The sequence below is a fragment of the Stegostoma tigrinum genome, chromosome 12 (assembly GCF_030684315.1).
Source record: "Stegostoma tigrinum isolate sSteTig4 chromosome 12, sSteTig4.hap1, whole genome shotgun sequence".
NCBI lineage: Eukaryota > Metazoa > Chordata > Chondrichthyes > Orectolobiformes > Stegostomatidae > Stegostoma > Stegostoma tigrinum.
The window spans coordinates 34,513,000-34,527,805 of NC_081365.1; the positions used below are offsets into that span (position 1 = coordinate 34,513,000).

General features: G+C 43.2%; 1 protein-coding gene across 1 annotated transcript in view; it reads left to right on the forward strand.

Moving 5' to 3' along the window:
- Positions 1-860: 860 nt before the first annotated feature.
- Positions 861-14,806, forward strand: part of fstl1b (follistatin-like 1b) — a 125,156-nt gene continuing 111,210 nt past the window's right edge. Inside the window, exons 1-2 of the mRNA XM_048540329.2 lie at positions 861-1,172; positions 1,277-1,333. Of these exons, the coding sequence (XP_048396286.2) occupies positions 1,170-1,172; positions 1,277-1,333 (60 nt within the window). The 5' untranslated portion in view covers positions 861-1,169. The remainder of the gene's footprint in view (positions 1,173-1,276; positions 1,334-14,806) is intronic.

The window sequence follows — 14,806 nt, forward strand, 5'->3', positions numbered from 1 at the left end:
ATCGGCCTGACCGTTGCAGTAATCAATAGGAAAAGGAAAGATGGCAGGGAACACGATGTGAGCAAACTCATAAAAGTCAACCTCTCAAACATAAATCAAACTATTATCAGTTTGTCTGTATTCGATGAAGCAGGAAAAAAAATCTGCCTACAACGTGGAAACAAGGGACAGAGCAGGAGAATGTACCAAGCCATCAGGTCTTGGCTAAATACTTTCACAATTATTGTTTACATTTAATAGTGATCTATAAGGTTTTCTGTAAGTTACTAACGCAAAGGAAAAGTATTTCTGGCAACTTTGTGCTAAGACGACGTTCAAGGCTTTTTTGTAACAGCTTTGAACCTTCTCAGAAAGCGGATTTAAGGTTTTACAGCTTTGATCTCTTCCAAAAAGGCGGGGGAGGAGGAATTGTGAAATACCATTGATTCCCGTTTTAAAATGTCACACTGGAACACAGAAATACTTCAAATCCAGCCGGCCCTAGGAAAGAGTTGCTCTAATGTGATTCGGGCTGGCGGGGGGACAGAATCACAGAAAGATGGCAAAATCTTGAAGGAAAATAGAGGATGCCTGCACAGAATTCTCATGAGGCTAACTATTTCAATTCCAGGCTGTGGGAAAGCAGCGAGATTGAAAAAGCCCCAGTGTTTCACAGACCTCTCAATCCTTCCCGTTATCTGCCTGGCTGCACTAATTTACGAGACTAGGGTGGGGGCGAAGAAATCCCTAAACTGTTCTCATTCCTCTCTCCGTAACTTTAAACGATCAGGTGATCTCGATTCCTCCAATAACGACGGCAAATTCCTGCAGCTATTCCTTCAGTCCCCCCCCTGCCCTGCCCCCCCACCCCAAGAAAAGCCCAAATCGGCTCAAATTCGCCACATCTGAGAGTGAGGGATATGATCTGCTGGAAGCTGTGAGGTTTCACCTTCCAGCTTGCGGACGGTTTTGGTAAAGCTTGTTGTAAATCTGATGTTTTAGTGTTTGTTCCAAGCCACGTCACAGGGTTGTGAGACAGCTTTAAATCCCGGAGTCCTGATCAAATTTCCTTCCAATCCTATCCCTCCCCGGGTGCCTGGTGTGGATCAAATCCTTGTCGCTCTCTCTCTCTCTCTCAAATACACGCACACACGCACACGCAGCTATTTCAACTCGATCATCGTTGCAAGATGGTAAGCCGGTCATTCTGCATTCTCCTCTTTTCAGCTTTTATCTCCTCTATACTGGCCGCAGTATAATTTTGTTGCACTGATGATCTGCCTCTTGTTTTGAACAGGTATTCAAAAGTATTCCGTTTTTTGTCCTTCTAGCCATCGCCGTGATAAATGCTGAAGTAAGTGTTCGATCTCAGTTAGCCCCTTTTTCACGCGATTTCGTGTTGTTTTGGGGGGGAACAAACGAAAAAGGAGACGTTTTTATTTTTGTCTTGACAGGCTTGGGCGTTTTCAACGTGGATCGATCCTGTTTCTTTGTATCTGTCTAGTGGGTCTTTGTAGGATAGTTAGATTTCAGGATTTTGTGTGTACGTGACAAATGGTTAGATTTTCTTTGACTTTGGAGGGGGTGGTTAACATTTAATTTGCTTGCTGCTGCAACTTCAGCCCGATCGTGGAGAGTTGCTGTAAGAAAGAGGGGGAAGGGGCGGGGGCTGGTGTTGATGTTAAGTGCAAAAAAATGCACGGTATACTGAGTGGAAAGCTGGCGGGAAGTGGTGTCTGTGAACTGTGAGATGGGAGTCCGGTGAGCAACTGAGCCAAGTTTCTCTTCATGAGGCACTTGGGTGCAGAGGTATTAAAATTGCATGGCGCTGCAGGAATGGGATTCAGGACGTCTATGAGAATTGAAACAAAAACTTATCGTAGAACATAAGAACACTTTTGTTTTGAGTGAAGTGGGTTTCATTATAAAAACGACCCCTGCCCCCACTCGCGCACATCAGTAACCAAGAGGTGAAACTGCTTCGTAGACTTCTACCGCGCGCTCAGCAGTTTAAGTTCGGAACCAGTGCGATCCCTCAGGGTTATCAGTGGCACTTTACCTGTCAGCGTAAAGACACCTTAACTTTGTCTCAGTTTAACTGTGAGCAGCATTTCTAACGCCCATTGCAACCCAGAGCACCGTGTTTCAAGCGACTGCATTTTGTAATTCTCATTGTCAGTCGATCGAATGGTTGCTTATACAAGATATTTAGCTAACTAGTCTAAATATTCAAGCAGTGCCAACATTTTTTGAAATCTCAAAAGTTAGAGCAATCTTGTTGCACCAATCCTTAAAGGGACTGATTAACTTAATTTACAGCTACAAAATACGTCAAATTAACATTATTACTGTTGCCATAGTGACTACTGCATCTAGTTTCATAAAGATTGGAAAATTTAAAAAAACTAGAAAAATATTCAATTTAAAAATGCCTACATGTCATTTGAATCTTTTATTTGTATTATTAATCCCTTTTGAGTTATAACTTCTAACATTTCTTGTTTGCAACAGAGCTGGGTGGTGTGGGTTCATGATTGGATGGAGGGCTTATTTCTCTAATGAGTGGGATCTGGCATGTAGTGTTCCCAGAAATCTGCACTGGATTGCCTGACTTTCGTAATATAATTTGACATGGATAAGGGAATAAAGATTGGTATATTCATTACAGATGACATTATGTTGGGAGGCATCAAACTCTTGCATAGATGGAAGTAGCAAGTTGCAAAGGGACAGATCTTGGATCACTGAGTGCCAGATATATCCAGTGCCGGGAAGTGAGGTCATCTGCTCTGGATTTAAGATAAATTAGAACTTTTTTCTTTAGGTTGAGAGACTGTGGAGAAACAGAGAATTGGATATCTACATCACACATTACGACATATTACTTTGCTGGTACAAATAGTAATCAAAACAAAGGACTGAATCTCAATGGGGCTGCAAGAAAATGAAGTGACATTTCAGTTGTATAGATCTGTTGATCAGACCAAGGTGAAGTTCTGTGTTCAGCTTTGTGCACTGTATTTCAGGAAAGATATTGGTCTAGGGAGGAACAGTGTAGATTCATTGTAATTCCATTTGGACTTAATAGGATAAATTATGACTAACCTATGAATCTTGTTGTCTAGTCTTCCCAAGCTTTGAGAAGGTTATGGGGTATTCTAATTAAGGTGCATGATTGGTAGATCTTGGAATAGGGAAGATGCATACAAGTTTCATCCACTAGTGAAGAAATCCCAGTTGACACAGCACAATTTTAAAATTTGAACCAATATTTAGGAATAAAATCAAGAAGCAATTTCTGATGACAAAGGCTAGTGGAAGTCTGAAATTTGCTCCCCTGCAAGAGATCATGGATAGTGAGTTAGTTGAAATCTTCAAGACTAATATTGACAGGTATACTGAACACAAATCTTAATGACTGTGACACAGTGCAACTGAGCTAGACTCTGCTGCTACTATTCAAAGTCTCTCCCAAAAAAAGATGGTTCACACTGAAGATGGCACATAATCCCCAAACCCGACTTCCCTGGCCAACCCATTGTCTCAGCCTGCTCCTGTCCCACTGACCTTATCACTGCTTTCCTTCACTCTGTTTTCTCCCCACTAAGTCCGGGACACACCCCACACCGTCCGCTTCCGCTGAGACTTCCAATTCCTTGGCACCTAACGCCTCACCTTTACTACAGGGATTGGATATCCATACACTTGCAGATGGCCTAAAAGCCTTCCACTACTACTTCTCCCGCAGGTCCAACCAGTCCCCCTCCACTGATACCCTCATCCTCTTAACAGAACTTGTCCTTACCCTTCAGAGATAATGGGAACTGCAGATGCTGGAGAATTCAAGATAACAAAGTGTGGAGCTGGATGAACACTGCAGGCCCAGCAGCATCTTAGGAGCACAAAAGCTGATGTTTCGGGCCTAGACCCTTTTTTCTGATGAAGGGCCTAAGCCCGAAACGTCAGCTTTCGTGCTCCTGAGATGCTGCTGGGCCTGCTGTGTTCATCCAGCTCCACACTTTGTCCTTACCCTTAACAAATTTTGCCTTTACCTCCTACCACTTCCTACAGACTAAGGAGGGGGGAGCATGGGAACCCTAATAGGCCCAAGTGATGCCTGCCTCTTCGTAGGATATGTGAAACTTTCCCTCTTCCGCTGCTATAGTGGCACTATCCCTCACCTTTTCCTCCACTACATTGACGAATGTATTGGTGCTGCCTTGTGCTCCCACGAGGAGCTTGAACAGATCATCAACTTTACTAACATCTTTCACCACAACCTCAAATTTACCTGGACCATCTCTGATACCTCCCTCTACTTCCTGGACCCCTCCATCTCCATTCCTTGAAACTGACATCTATTTCAAACCCAATGACTCCCACAGCTACCTAAACTATACCTTCTCTCACCGACCTTCCTGCAAAAATGCAATCCCTTACTCCCAGTTCCTCCACCTGTGCCGTATCTGTTGCCAAGGTGGGGCATTCCATTCCCAAACAATCCAGATGTCCTCTCATTTCAAGGACCGCAACTTCTCCCCCTTTGGTGGTTGAAAATGCTCTCAACCGCAGCTCTTGCGTTTCCCGCACCCCTGCCCTCATACCCTCTCCCCGCAATAAAAACAAAGACAGAAGCCCTCTTGTCCTTTCATATCATCCCACCAACCTCCGTATCCAACATATCGTTCTCTGCCACCTACAATCTGACCCCACAACCAAAGAGATATTTCCCTCCCCACCCCTATCTGCCTTTCGCAGGGATCACTTTCTCTGTGACTCCCTTGTCTGCTCCACAGCCCCCACTAGCCACACCACCCGTGGCACCTTTTCCTGCAGCTGCAAGAAGTACTCCACCTACCCCTCTACCTTCCCCCATTCAAGGCACCAAACAAACCTTCCACATTAGACAAGGGTTCACCTGCACATCTATCAATGTAGTCCATTGCATTCCCTGATCCCGATGTGGCCTCCTCTCCTTCGTTGAGACCAAGCGGAGGCTCGGAGATCGCTTTGTAGAGCAAGTGCGCTCTGTTCATGTCAAACAACAACACCTTTCCAGTCGTGAACCATTTCAGCTCCCACTTCCCACTCCCTGGGTGATATGTCCATCCTGGGCCGCCTCCAGTGCCACAATGACACCACCCGGAAACTGAAGGAGCAGCACCTCTTTTTTTTTGCTTTGGGAGCCTACAGCCCAATGGCCAAAATGTTAATTTTTTCCAGTTTCAAAAGCTTCTCATCCCCACCTCCTTGACCTGATAGAACCTGTCCATCTTCTCTCCCACCTATCCGCCCCTCCCACCTCACTGACTATTCCCCACCACTCCCTACCTGCACTCACCTATCACCATCCCACCTACTATTCCCCAGCATCACCCCTCCTCTGTCTATTTTATCTCTGAGCTCCCCACCCAACTCCCCATTTCTGAAGATGGGTCCCAATCCGAAACATCAACTTTCCTGCTCCTTTGCTGCCTGGCCTCTTGTGTTCCTCCGGCTCCACACTGTTATCTTTGACTCCAGCATCTGCAGTTTTTACTGTCACAATCTTTCTAATCACTTTCCAAATCTGTTTAGAGCAATTCATCTTTCTCGGGGGCCATCAGGGATGTGCAATAAATACTGGCCTTGACAGTGATGCTCAGATTTCTTGAATGAATAAATAATTGAGTACACGTGGTCTTTAAAAGATTCCTGTGACAGATTCATTTGGCTGTGATGGATGCTTTTCGTCTCTGCTTTGCGATAGTCCGTTGCACAGATTGATGCTGAGTTAGCAATACTACTTTGTATTTATTTTTAATCAGCCTATTTGGACATGTTACATGATTCCAGGGCAAGTGAGACTTGAACCTGGACCTGCTAGTTCTGATGTAGGGGCACCATGGTGTACAGTGAAGGGTGGAATTAAGAATCTAATAATGACCAGAAACCATTGTCAATTGTCAGGGGGGAAAAAAACCCTTTGGGTTTGCTAATGCCCTTTAAGGAAGGAGACTACTAACTTCACCTAGTCTAGCATACATGTGGCTTCCTACCCACAGCAATGTGGCTGACTCTTAACAGGGATGGGCAATAAATGGCCAGTGGTGCTGATGTCCCATAAATGAATAAAAAGGCTACCATTGTGCCATAAGGCCCTGCATACAACCTTGTAGAGTTGTGACAGAAGTTGGGTTGGTTAAGAAAATGGCTGAATGGCAGGAGACAGACAGCAGAGAAATAAGCAGCAGCTGTCTCTGGCAGGATCTGGCTTGTGTGGGGGCTTCAATTATTCACCCTTTTTTTTGGTGACTTGGATGACAGGATAAAAAGCAATATATCCAAGTTTGCTAATGATAGTAAATGTGGGATTTGTAAGCAATGTCTGCAAGTATGAAAGCATGAAGTGATATGAATTAAATGAAAAACTACAGCAAATGGGTTTCAGTGTAGGCAAACATTTTGTCATCAGGTTTGCACCTGTTTCCATAACGTGTCAATTTAAAACACTAATGAACCAGCTTGTAACCCATCAAAGTGCCATCAATAGGTACAAATAATAATCCATTAGGCCAATGGAATGTTAGTCTGTATATGCACAGGGCAAGAATACAAGGAGTGAGGAGTCATGCTTAAACTGTACAAAACCTGGGGTAGACCACAGCTGGAAACTTTGAGCAGCCTGGGAGCCAGACCTTTAGAAGAATCTGTAGCTTCAAAGAGAAATGCTGTGTACATTTCCCAGCACGGTGTCTTGACTCCCAATCATTAAATTACAATAAGGTTGTACAATGTGTGCTTATATTCCCTGGAATTCAGAAGGGTAAGCTATGATTTGATCAGTGTCTTCAAAATATGAAGGAAACGTATGTGATAGATGGGGAGAAACTACTTCCACAGGTTGGAGAGTGTCCATGACTGCAAGTAGTAGTCAAAGATTAGAAAAGCTGGACCACGTGGGTTCCTTGTAGGCTCCTGATGACAATCTGTATTCAAAGACCAAATTTTTTTAACAAAAGAACACACAAGAATGAAAGGAAACACTATATCTAAAACATTTTTCTTAGAAGTCTTAACATACATTGCAAAAAGTCAACCCATTTCCCAACAATATCCTTCAGAGGTGCTCAGCCCCTGTGAAGTATCACTGCTATCTTAACTCTTTCATTTCTAACTTAATGCTGCAAGAATTTCCTTTCTATCCACCACATTTGATTTCTGTAATCAAAATACAGAGACGTCAGGTACTTCACTGACTATCTCCATCTGAACTTTTAACCTGACACTCTGTTTGGATTCTGCTGGGACCATTTGACTCATTATCACTTTGGTCCAAACTGGACAACAGAGCTGAACTCCAGAGGTGAGATAGTAGTGACTGTCTTTGCTGGCAGGGTGTATGGCATCAAGAAACTAACAAAACCAGAATGGAATTGGCAGAGGAATGGGAGCGCTGCAGGGACAAGGAGAGACTTTCTGCTGGACAGAGTGTACCTGGCGTGAAGAAAGATGATTGTGGTTGCCGAAAGACAATGATGTCAGCTCCAGGACATCTCTGTAGGAGTTCCTCAGAGTAATGTCTTAGAGCCAACCATCTTCAGCTGCTTCATCAGTAACCTCCTGTCCATCATAAAGTCAGAAGTGAGGATGATTGCAATCTTCAGCACCATCTACAGCAAAAGCTGAACATGAGGCAATTAACATTTGTACCACATGATTACCATGCAATAACAATCCCAAATACAAGAGAATCTAACCATTTCCATTGACATTTTCAATGGCATCATTATACTAAATCTCCACCGTCAACATCTGTGAGTTACCATTCATGAGAAGCTGAACTGAATCAGCCACATACAGTTGTTACAACAGCAGGTCAGAGGCTAGGATTCCTGTTGTGAATAACTTTCCTCTTGACTCACCTTGCTTGTCTTCCAGCTGCGAGGCACAAGTCAGGACTGTGGTGGAATACTCCCCCACGTATCTGGATGAGTGCAGCCCCAACAATAGTCAAGAAGCTCATTTTCATCTCGGACAAAGCAGCCCTCTTGATTTGCATCCAATCCACCACCATCAAAATCCTCTTTCCCTAACCACTGTTGCACTGTGGCACCAGTGTACCACCCACAGGATGCATTGCAGCAACTCGCTGACACTCTTTCAACAGCACTTTCCAAACTTGCGATCTCTACAACTTACAAGGACAAGGGCAGCAGATACGTAGGAACACAGCCAGCTGTAAAGTTCCCTATAAGTATCTCAATTTTGAATTGAAACATTATCACTGTTCTCTCACAGTCACTTGGCCAATACCCTGGAACTTCCTAACAGCACCCTGCCTGTATTTACGCTCCTAGGATGATTGTTCAAGAAGGAGGCTCACTACTAGCTTCATGAGGGCAGTTAGGAATGGACAATAAACGTCTGTCTATCCATTAACTCCAACATCCTGTGAAGAAATTAATTTCTACAAACATGTGCCAGGCAATGACCATCTCCAACAAGGAAAATTTAATCATTTTCTCTTGGTGTTTGATGGTATTACCACTGCCTAAACTCCCACCATTAACATCCTGAGGCTTACTGTTGACCAGAAACATAATTGTTGTGGCTTCAAGAACAGGTCTGAAGTTAAGGACATGGGAATTCTGCAATGTATAAATAATCTCTTGAACGCCCCTAGACCCTGCCCTTTTATGTACAAAGGGAAGATGAGGGTGTAATGGAATACTGTCCATAGGCCTAGATGAAAGATGAACACAATTTTAATTACACTCTCAGCTCAACATTTTCTAGGACGAAGCAGTGCAGTTGTTCTGTAGCCTTCCACCATCTTCTACATTTACATCCCCACAGTACTGGTACATAATGGCAGCTCTGTGTACCATCTACAACATACATTACAGCAATTTACTAAATCTTGTTTGACAGCACTTTCCAAACCAACCGTCTTTATCATAACAAGAGAGAGCAAATTAAGGAAGTCAATGGCCTAGTGGTATTATTGCTAGACTACTAACCCATTGACTCAGATAATGTATTGGGGACCCAGGTTCAAATCCTGCCACTGCAGGTGGTGGAATTTGAATTCAATTTAAAAAACAAGTGGAATTACGATTCTGCGGATTACCATGAAATTGTTGCTGATTATTGGAAAAGCCTGTCTGGCTCACTGATTTCCTTTTTAGGGGAAAAACAATCTGCCATTGCTGCCTGGCCTGGACTACATGTGACTTCAGATCCACAGGAGATGTGGTCGATTCCTAAAGCCCCTGAAATGGCCCAGCAAACCATTCAGTTGTACCAACCACTACAAAGTCGCAAAGAAATGAAACCAGACAGAAACTGGCATCGATCTAAGCACCGAAAAAGACAAAGGCAGAAAGCCCTATTAACCCTACAAAGTCCTCATTACTAACACCTGGGGACTAGTGCCAAATTGGGAGAGCTGTCTCATGATCTAGTCAAGTAACAGCCTGACATAGTCGTACTCGTGGAACCATACCTTACAGACAATGTCCCAGACACCACCGTCACCGTCCCTGGAAGGGCCCTGTTTCACTGGCAGAGGTGGTGCACTGTGGTATACAGTCTGGAGAGAGTTGCTCTGGGAGTCCTCAATATTGACTGTGGAACCCATGAAGTCTCATGGCTTCAGGTTGAACATGGGCAAGGAAACCTGATTACCACCTACCATCCTGCCTCAGCTGATGAATCAGTACTCCTCCATGTTGAACAACATTTAGAGGAAGCACTGAGAATGGTAAGGGCACGAAATATACTCTGGATGGGGGATTTCAATGTCCACATTCAAGAGTGGCTCAGCAGCAGTACTACTGGTCGAGCAGGTTGGGTCCTAAAGGACATGGCCACTACACTAGGTCTGAGGCAGGTCATGAGGGAACCAACAAGGGGGAAAAACATACTTAACCTCATCCTTACCAATCTGCTAACTGCAGATGCGTTTGTCCATGACCGTATTGGTAAGAGTGACCATTGCACAGTCCTTGTGGAGATGAAGTCCCACCTTCACTTTTGAGAATAACTGCCATCGTGTTGTGTGGCACTATCACCGTGCTAAATGGGACAGACTTCGCACTGATCTAGCAACTCAAAACTGGGCATCCGTGAGGTGCTGTGGGCCATCAACAGGAACAGAATTGTTCTTCAGCACAATCTGTAACCTCATGGCCTGGCATATCCCCCACTCAACCATTACCATCAATCCAGGGGATCAACCGTGGTTCAATGGAGACCACAGGAGGGCATGCCAGGAGCAGCACCAGGCATACCTGAAGATGAGGTATGTACCTATTGAAGCCATGGAGCAGGATTACATGCATGCCAAACAGCATAAGCAGGAAGTGATAGATCAAGTTAAGTGATCTTACAAACAGTGGATCAGATCTAAAGTCTGCAGTCCTGCTGCATCCAGTTGGGAATGGTGGAGGATGATTAAACAACTCACTGTAGAAGGAGGCTCCACAAATATTCCCATCCTCGATGATGGAAGAGCCGAGCATATCACTGCAAAAGATAGTGCTGAAGCTTTCGCGGCAATCTTCAGCCCGAAGTGCTGAGTCGATGATCAACCTCGGCCTTGTCCACTGGTCCCCAGCATTACTGGTACCAGTCTTCAGCCAATTCAATTCTCTGCATGTTATTATCAAGAAACTGTTGGATGCTGTACACTTCAAAGGGTATAGGCCCTGACAACATACCAGTAACAGTCCTGAAGACTGCGCTCCAGAACTTGCTGCTCCCTTAGCCAAGCTGTTACACTACAGTTACGACACTGGTATCTACCCGATCAATGTGGAAAATTGCTGAGATATGTCCTGCACTCAAAAAAAAAAGCAGGACAAATCCAACCCAGCCAATTATCGCCCAACGAATATATTCTCCATCAGTAAAGTGATGGAAGATGCCATCAATAGTGCTATCAAGCAGCACTTGCTCAGAAATAACCTGCTCAATAACACCCAGTTTGGGTTCCACCAGGGCCACTCAGCTCCTGACCTCCACAGCTTTGGTCCAAACATGAACAAGAGAAGTAACGTGAGTGGCAGCCCTTGACATCAAGGCTGCATCCGACCAGAGTTAAAGATGAACAATACATGTTGATTATGCTAGTGACACATTGAATAAAAAAGACCTCTCTTTAACTGATCTGCTGTTTTCAGGGATCTATGCTGCCTGGGTTGCTATGTTCTTCCAGCCTCCTGTTTGTTTAGCTTGGGGGGGAAAGGAGAAGTCAATGTTTTGGATATTTGTAGATGAACTTTGGAGTCCATGTCCATAGATCCCTGAAATGATATTGAATTAGAAACAGGACAAAAACTGCAGAAGCCGGAATCCATTAACGATGAGATCCACATTGTTCCTGTCTTTTGTGAAGACAGACATAAAACATTCATTTAAAACCACATCCAGGTCTTCTGTCCTTGCTTCTCACGTCTCCAATCAACCAGCTTTTTTTCTCATTACCCAGTTATGTATTTCTAGTACATGCGGATTTTCCTTAGTTTATTTATTTTTCTTACCTAACATTGTGTGATGCAATAATTATGAGAAATGATTATGAAATCAGTCACTGTGGTAACGAGAACTTTTCAGAGTTTCTTCCCCATTTGGGCTAAGGCTAAGAGGTCTACATATTTCAATTAATTGGCTGTGCAGCATAAAAAAAGTTTAGAGACCCTGGTATGGTAGCACAGAAGATGGTTGCAGAAATTGCACTGTAACAATGTGGGGCAGGGCCGATTGGTTGGGCAGATCCTTCCCTTCGTTGTGCTAATGTGCATTGCTTTGAACCTTGCAAAAACAAAACATCATTGGATTCCAGAACATTGGCCAAATTCCTTTTGAGATTCTATCTTCTACACCATGAGCTGCGTTCCAAGGTAGTCAGTCTTTCACAAGGTATCGATCAGTGCACCAATCCACAAGTTTGTTCTGCATGTCTGTGTGAGGAAATAACCAATGGAATTGGAGCTCCCGAACACTAGATTGAAACTATCAGAATTAGCTGCAAGGTTTGTTCACTGCTCTCTTGCTGTAGAGCCCTCTTTCTGATGAAGTGTCTAGGCCTGAAACATCAGCTTTTGTGCTCCTAAGATGCTGCTTGGCCTCCTGTGTTCATCCAGCTCCACGCTTTGTTACCTCTTCCACAGCTTTTGGCTTGGATCACTTTTTTCACACGTTTCAGGGCTGTCAGAGTATGCAGTGAGCTACAGTTCCCATCTTCAATTTAGAGTGAGTGGAGAAAGTCAAATTCCATTTTCATTGATTGGAATTCAGATCTTTGCTAAAGGTGTGGGAGCAATATTCCACAATCTCTTTGATTTTGATGTGAAAACCATATCCCTTGACTCTAAAGGATTATTCAATTAATTATCAAGACCCTAATGCAAGCCTGTCCACTGCAATCAAAGTTATGAGACATTTGTCCTGGACTGCAGTTGCTGCTTCAGCTTCACATCAGTGATTCCTAACATGACTGTGCAGAGAAACAGTATGAGAACTTCTATTTGATGCACATGGAGTGGCAAATTGAGTTTCTGATTAACGAAGACTCTTTTTATATATAAAAGTATCCACAGGACCACCACTTGAACCAAATGTTTAACATCTTAACACCTATCTCCAATTATTTAAAGTATTTAACACTTTCATGATCCAAACTTTTAACATTTAATTATTGAGAAAGAAACTCATTGTCATGCATATATAGACCTCTGTCCTAGGCAGCAAATTCAAGTTTAACTTGGGCTATGTTAGCGAGGCATTAACAGCCTGAAACCTGAGATCCCATCTATGACTAATCGAAGCCTGTAGCTTTAGTATAATGGACTCTAGTTCCTTTGAATGTACTATTTTGTTTTGCTGCTTTGAACATAAAAACATGATTAAGATTAAAGGCTAACGTCTGTATATGAGGGACTCTCAAAAGGCAGACAATAGCACCTATGTAACTACAATACAGGAGCAATGTGTTTCTGGTCCGGTGGGAGCACAGGTAGTTTAGTCTTTGACAGATGATGAGGACTTTTTCAAGCTTGGGTCATAGGAAATCTGGTGTTGGTAAACTAGGCGTTAGATTAATGTAATTAGCATGTTGCCTTCCCTCTCTGTTTAGAGGAGTGTGGATTTAAGATTTTCAGAAAAATAAATTGCTGGAGAAACTCAGGTCTGGCAATATCTGAAAGGAGAAACAGACAACTTTTCAAATCCAATTCTCCTCTTCTGAAGGGGGCTGGAAACGTGAGCTTTGTGTTCCGTTTTCACTCTGGGTGGAAAGATGAGAGCAGTGATGGCAGAAAACATAATTGAAATGTAATCTTTCTTGCATTTCCTTCTGGGTATTCAAACTGCTCAAAATCTCTTTTTTTATAAAAATTGTAACTATCACACATTTATAATAGCAGAATATGAAGTTTTGCAATGTAACAGTGTTACCCTATACTGATCAAGTCTTGTTGATGTCAGAATATTGAAGCATAGTCTATACTACTGTCCACCAGCAAAGGACAATCAAAACATAAAGGTTCATAAAGGCCAGTACTTGAAGTCGCTGCTTCTACTCTTCTGTGAATTATGATGCTCGAAGGTGTGTAATGTTGTTTGGATAATATTGTGTTGTTTAATTGAATTTCACCAGCAGCTTCCCCTAGTTTGCAAACAGAATCAATGTTAAAGTAAAAGAAAAGCCATAAATTAATGAGTGAGAATGAATCATTCACCTGTTAGTTAGCTGTCATAGACAATTGTGATGTTAGCACAGAATTAGAATCAAAGATGTTACGAGGTTGTGCATTGGAAAAGTTTAAGTATGTACGTAGCAGTTTGGACTTGGATGAACAATTTGTTGAGTAATTATTTTTCCTTAATTCAATAAAGAGATGTCCACATTTGATAACAAGTCTGTTTTATAACTTTCAAATTCTCAACTGGAGAAAAACATGATCACAGTTTATTGTAATGGAAATTGTCTAACAGAAAAGAATTAGTACATTGGATTTATTAATTCGCTGGACAAAACAAAATTTTATTTAAAGTAACTTAGACTTTACAATAAAGAAGCAATATGGAGTTGAAGAATCAAATGAGCTTTAGCAGGGAATTATAGTGCTGCCAGCTGAATGTTCAAAGAGTTGGGCCTTCAGTGCAAAGTCTGTGATGTTTAAATTTGAATTCTAGGAAAAGCATTACTATCAACACATTCAAAGTTAGTAATAACTGTCGATGCTGGAGTCTGAGATCCAGCTATGTTAGCGAGGCATTAACAGCCTGATTACTATCAACACAGTGTGGAGCTGGAGGAACATAGCAGGACATAGCATTAGAGGAGCAGGAAAGCTGACGTTTTGGGTCGGGTCCCCCCTTCAGAAAGGGGGAAGGGGAGGGGGCTCTGAAATAAATAGAAAGAGGAGTGGCAGTGATAGCAGGTAGAGAGTGGAGCAGATAGGGTGGGAGAGAAGACGGACAAGTCAAGGAGGCAGGGATGAAGGTACTAAAGGTGAGAACAAAAGCAAAGTTGCTGGAAAAGCTCAGCAGGTCCAATTAGCATCTGTGAAGGAGAAAACAGTTTACGTTTCGGGTCTGGTGACCCTTCCTCAGAACTGCCACATCCCTTCTAGTAAAGGTGAGTGTAGGTGTGGGGAATTATTCAGTGAGGTGGGAGAAGCCGTTAGGCAGCCAGGTCAATGAAGTGGGGACTTATCTCCCACCTATCTGTTCCTCCCGCCTCACTGACCAAGCCGTCTCTGAGCCTCCGTATGGTCTCTCCGACATAGAGGGAGCCACGTCGGGAACAGAGGATGCAGTAGACCACTAGTGGATCTAT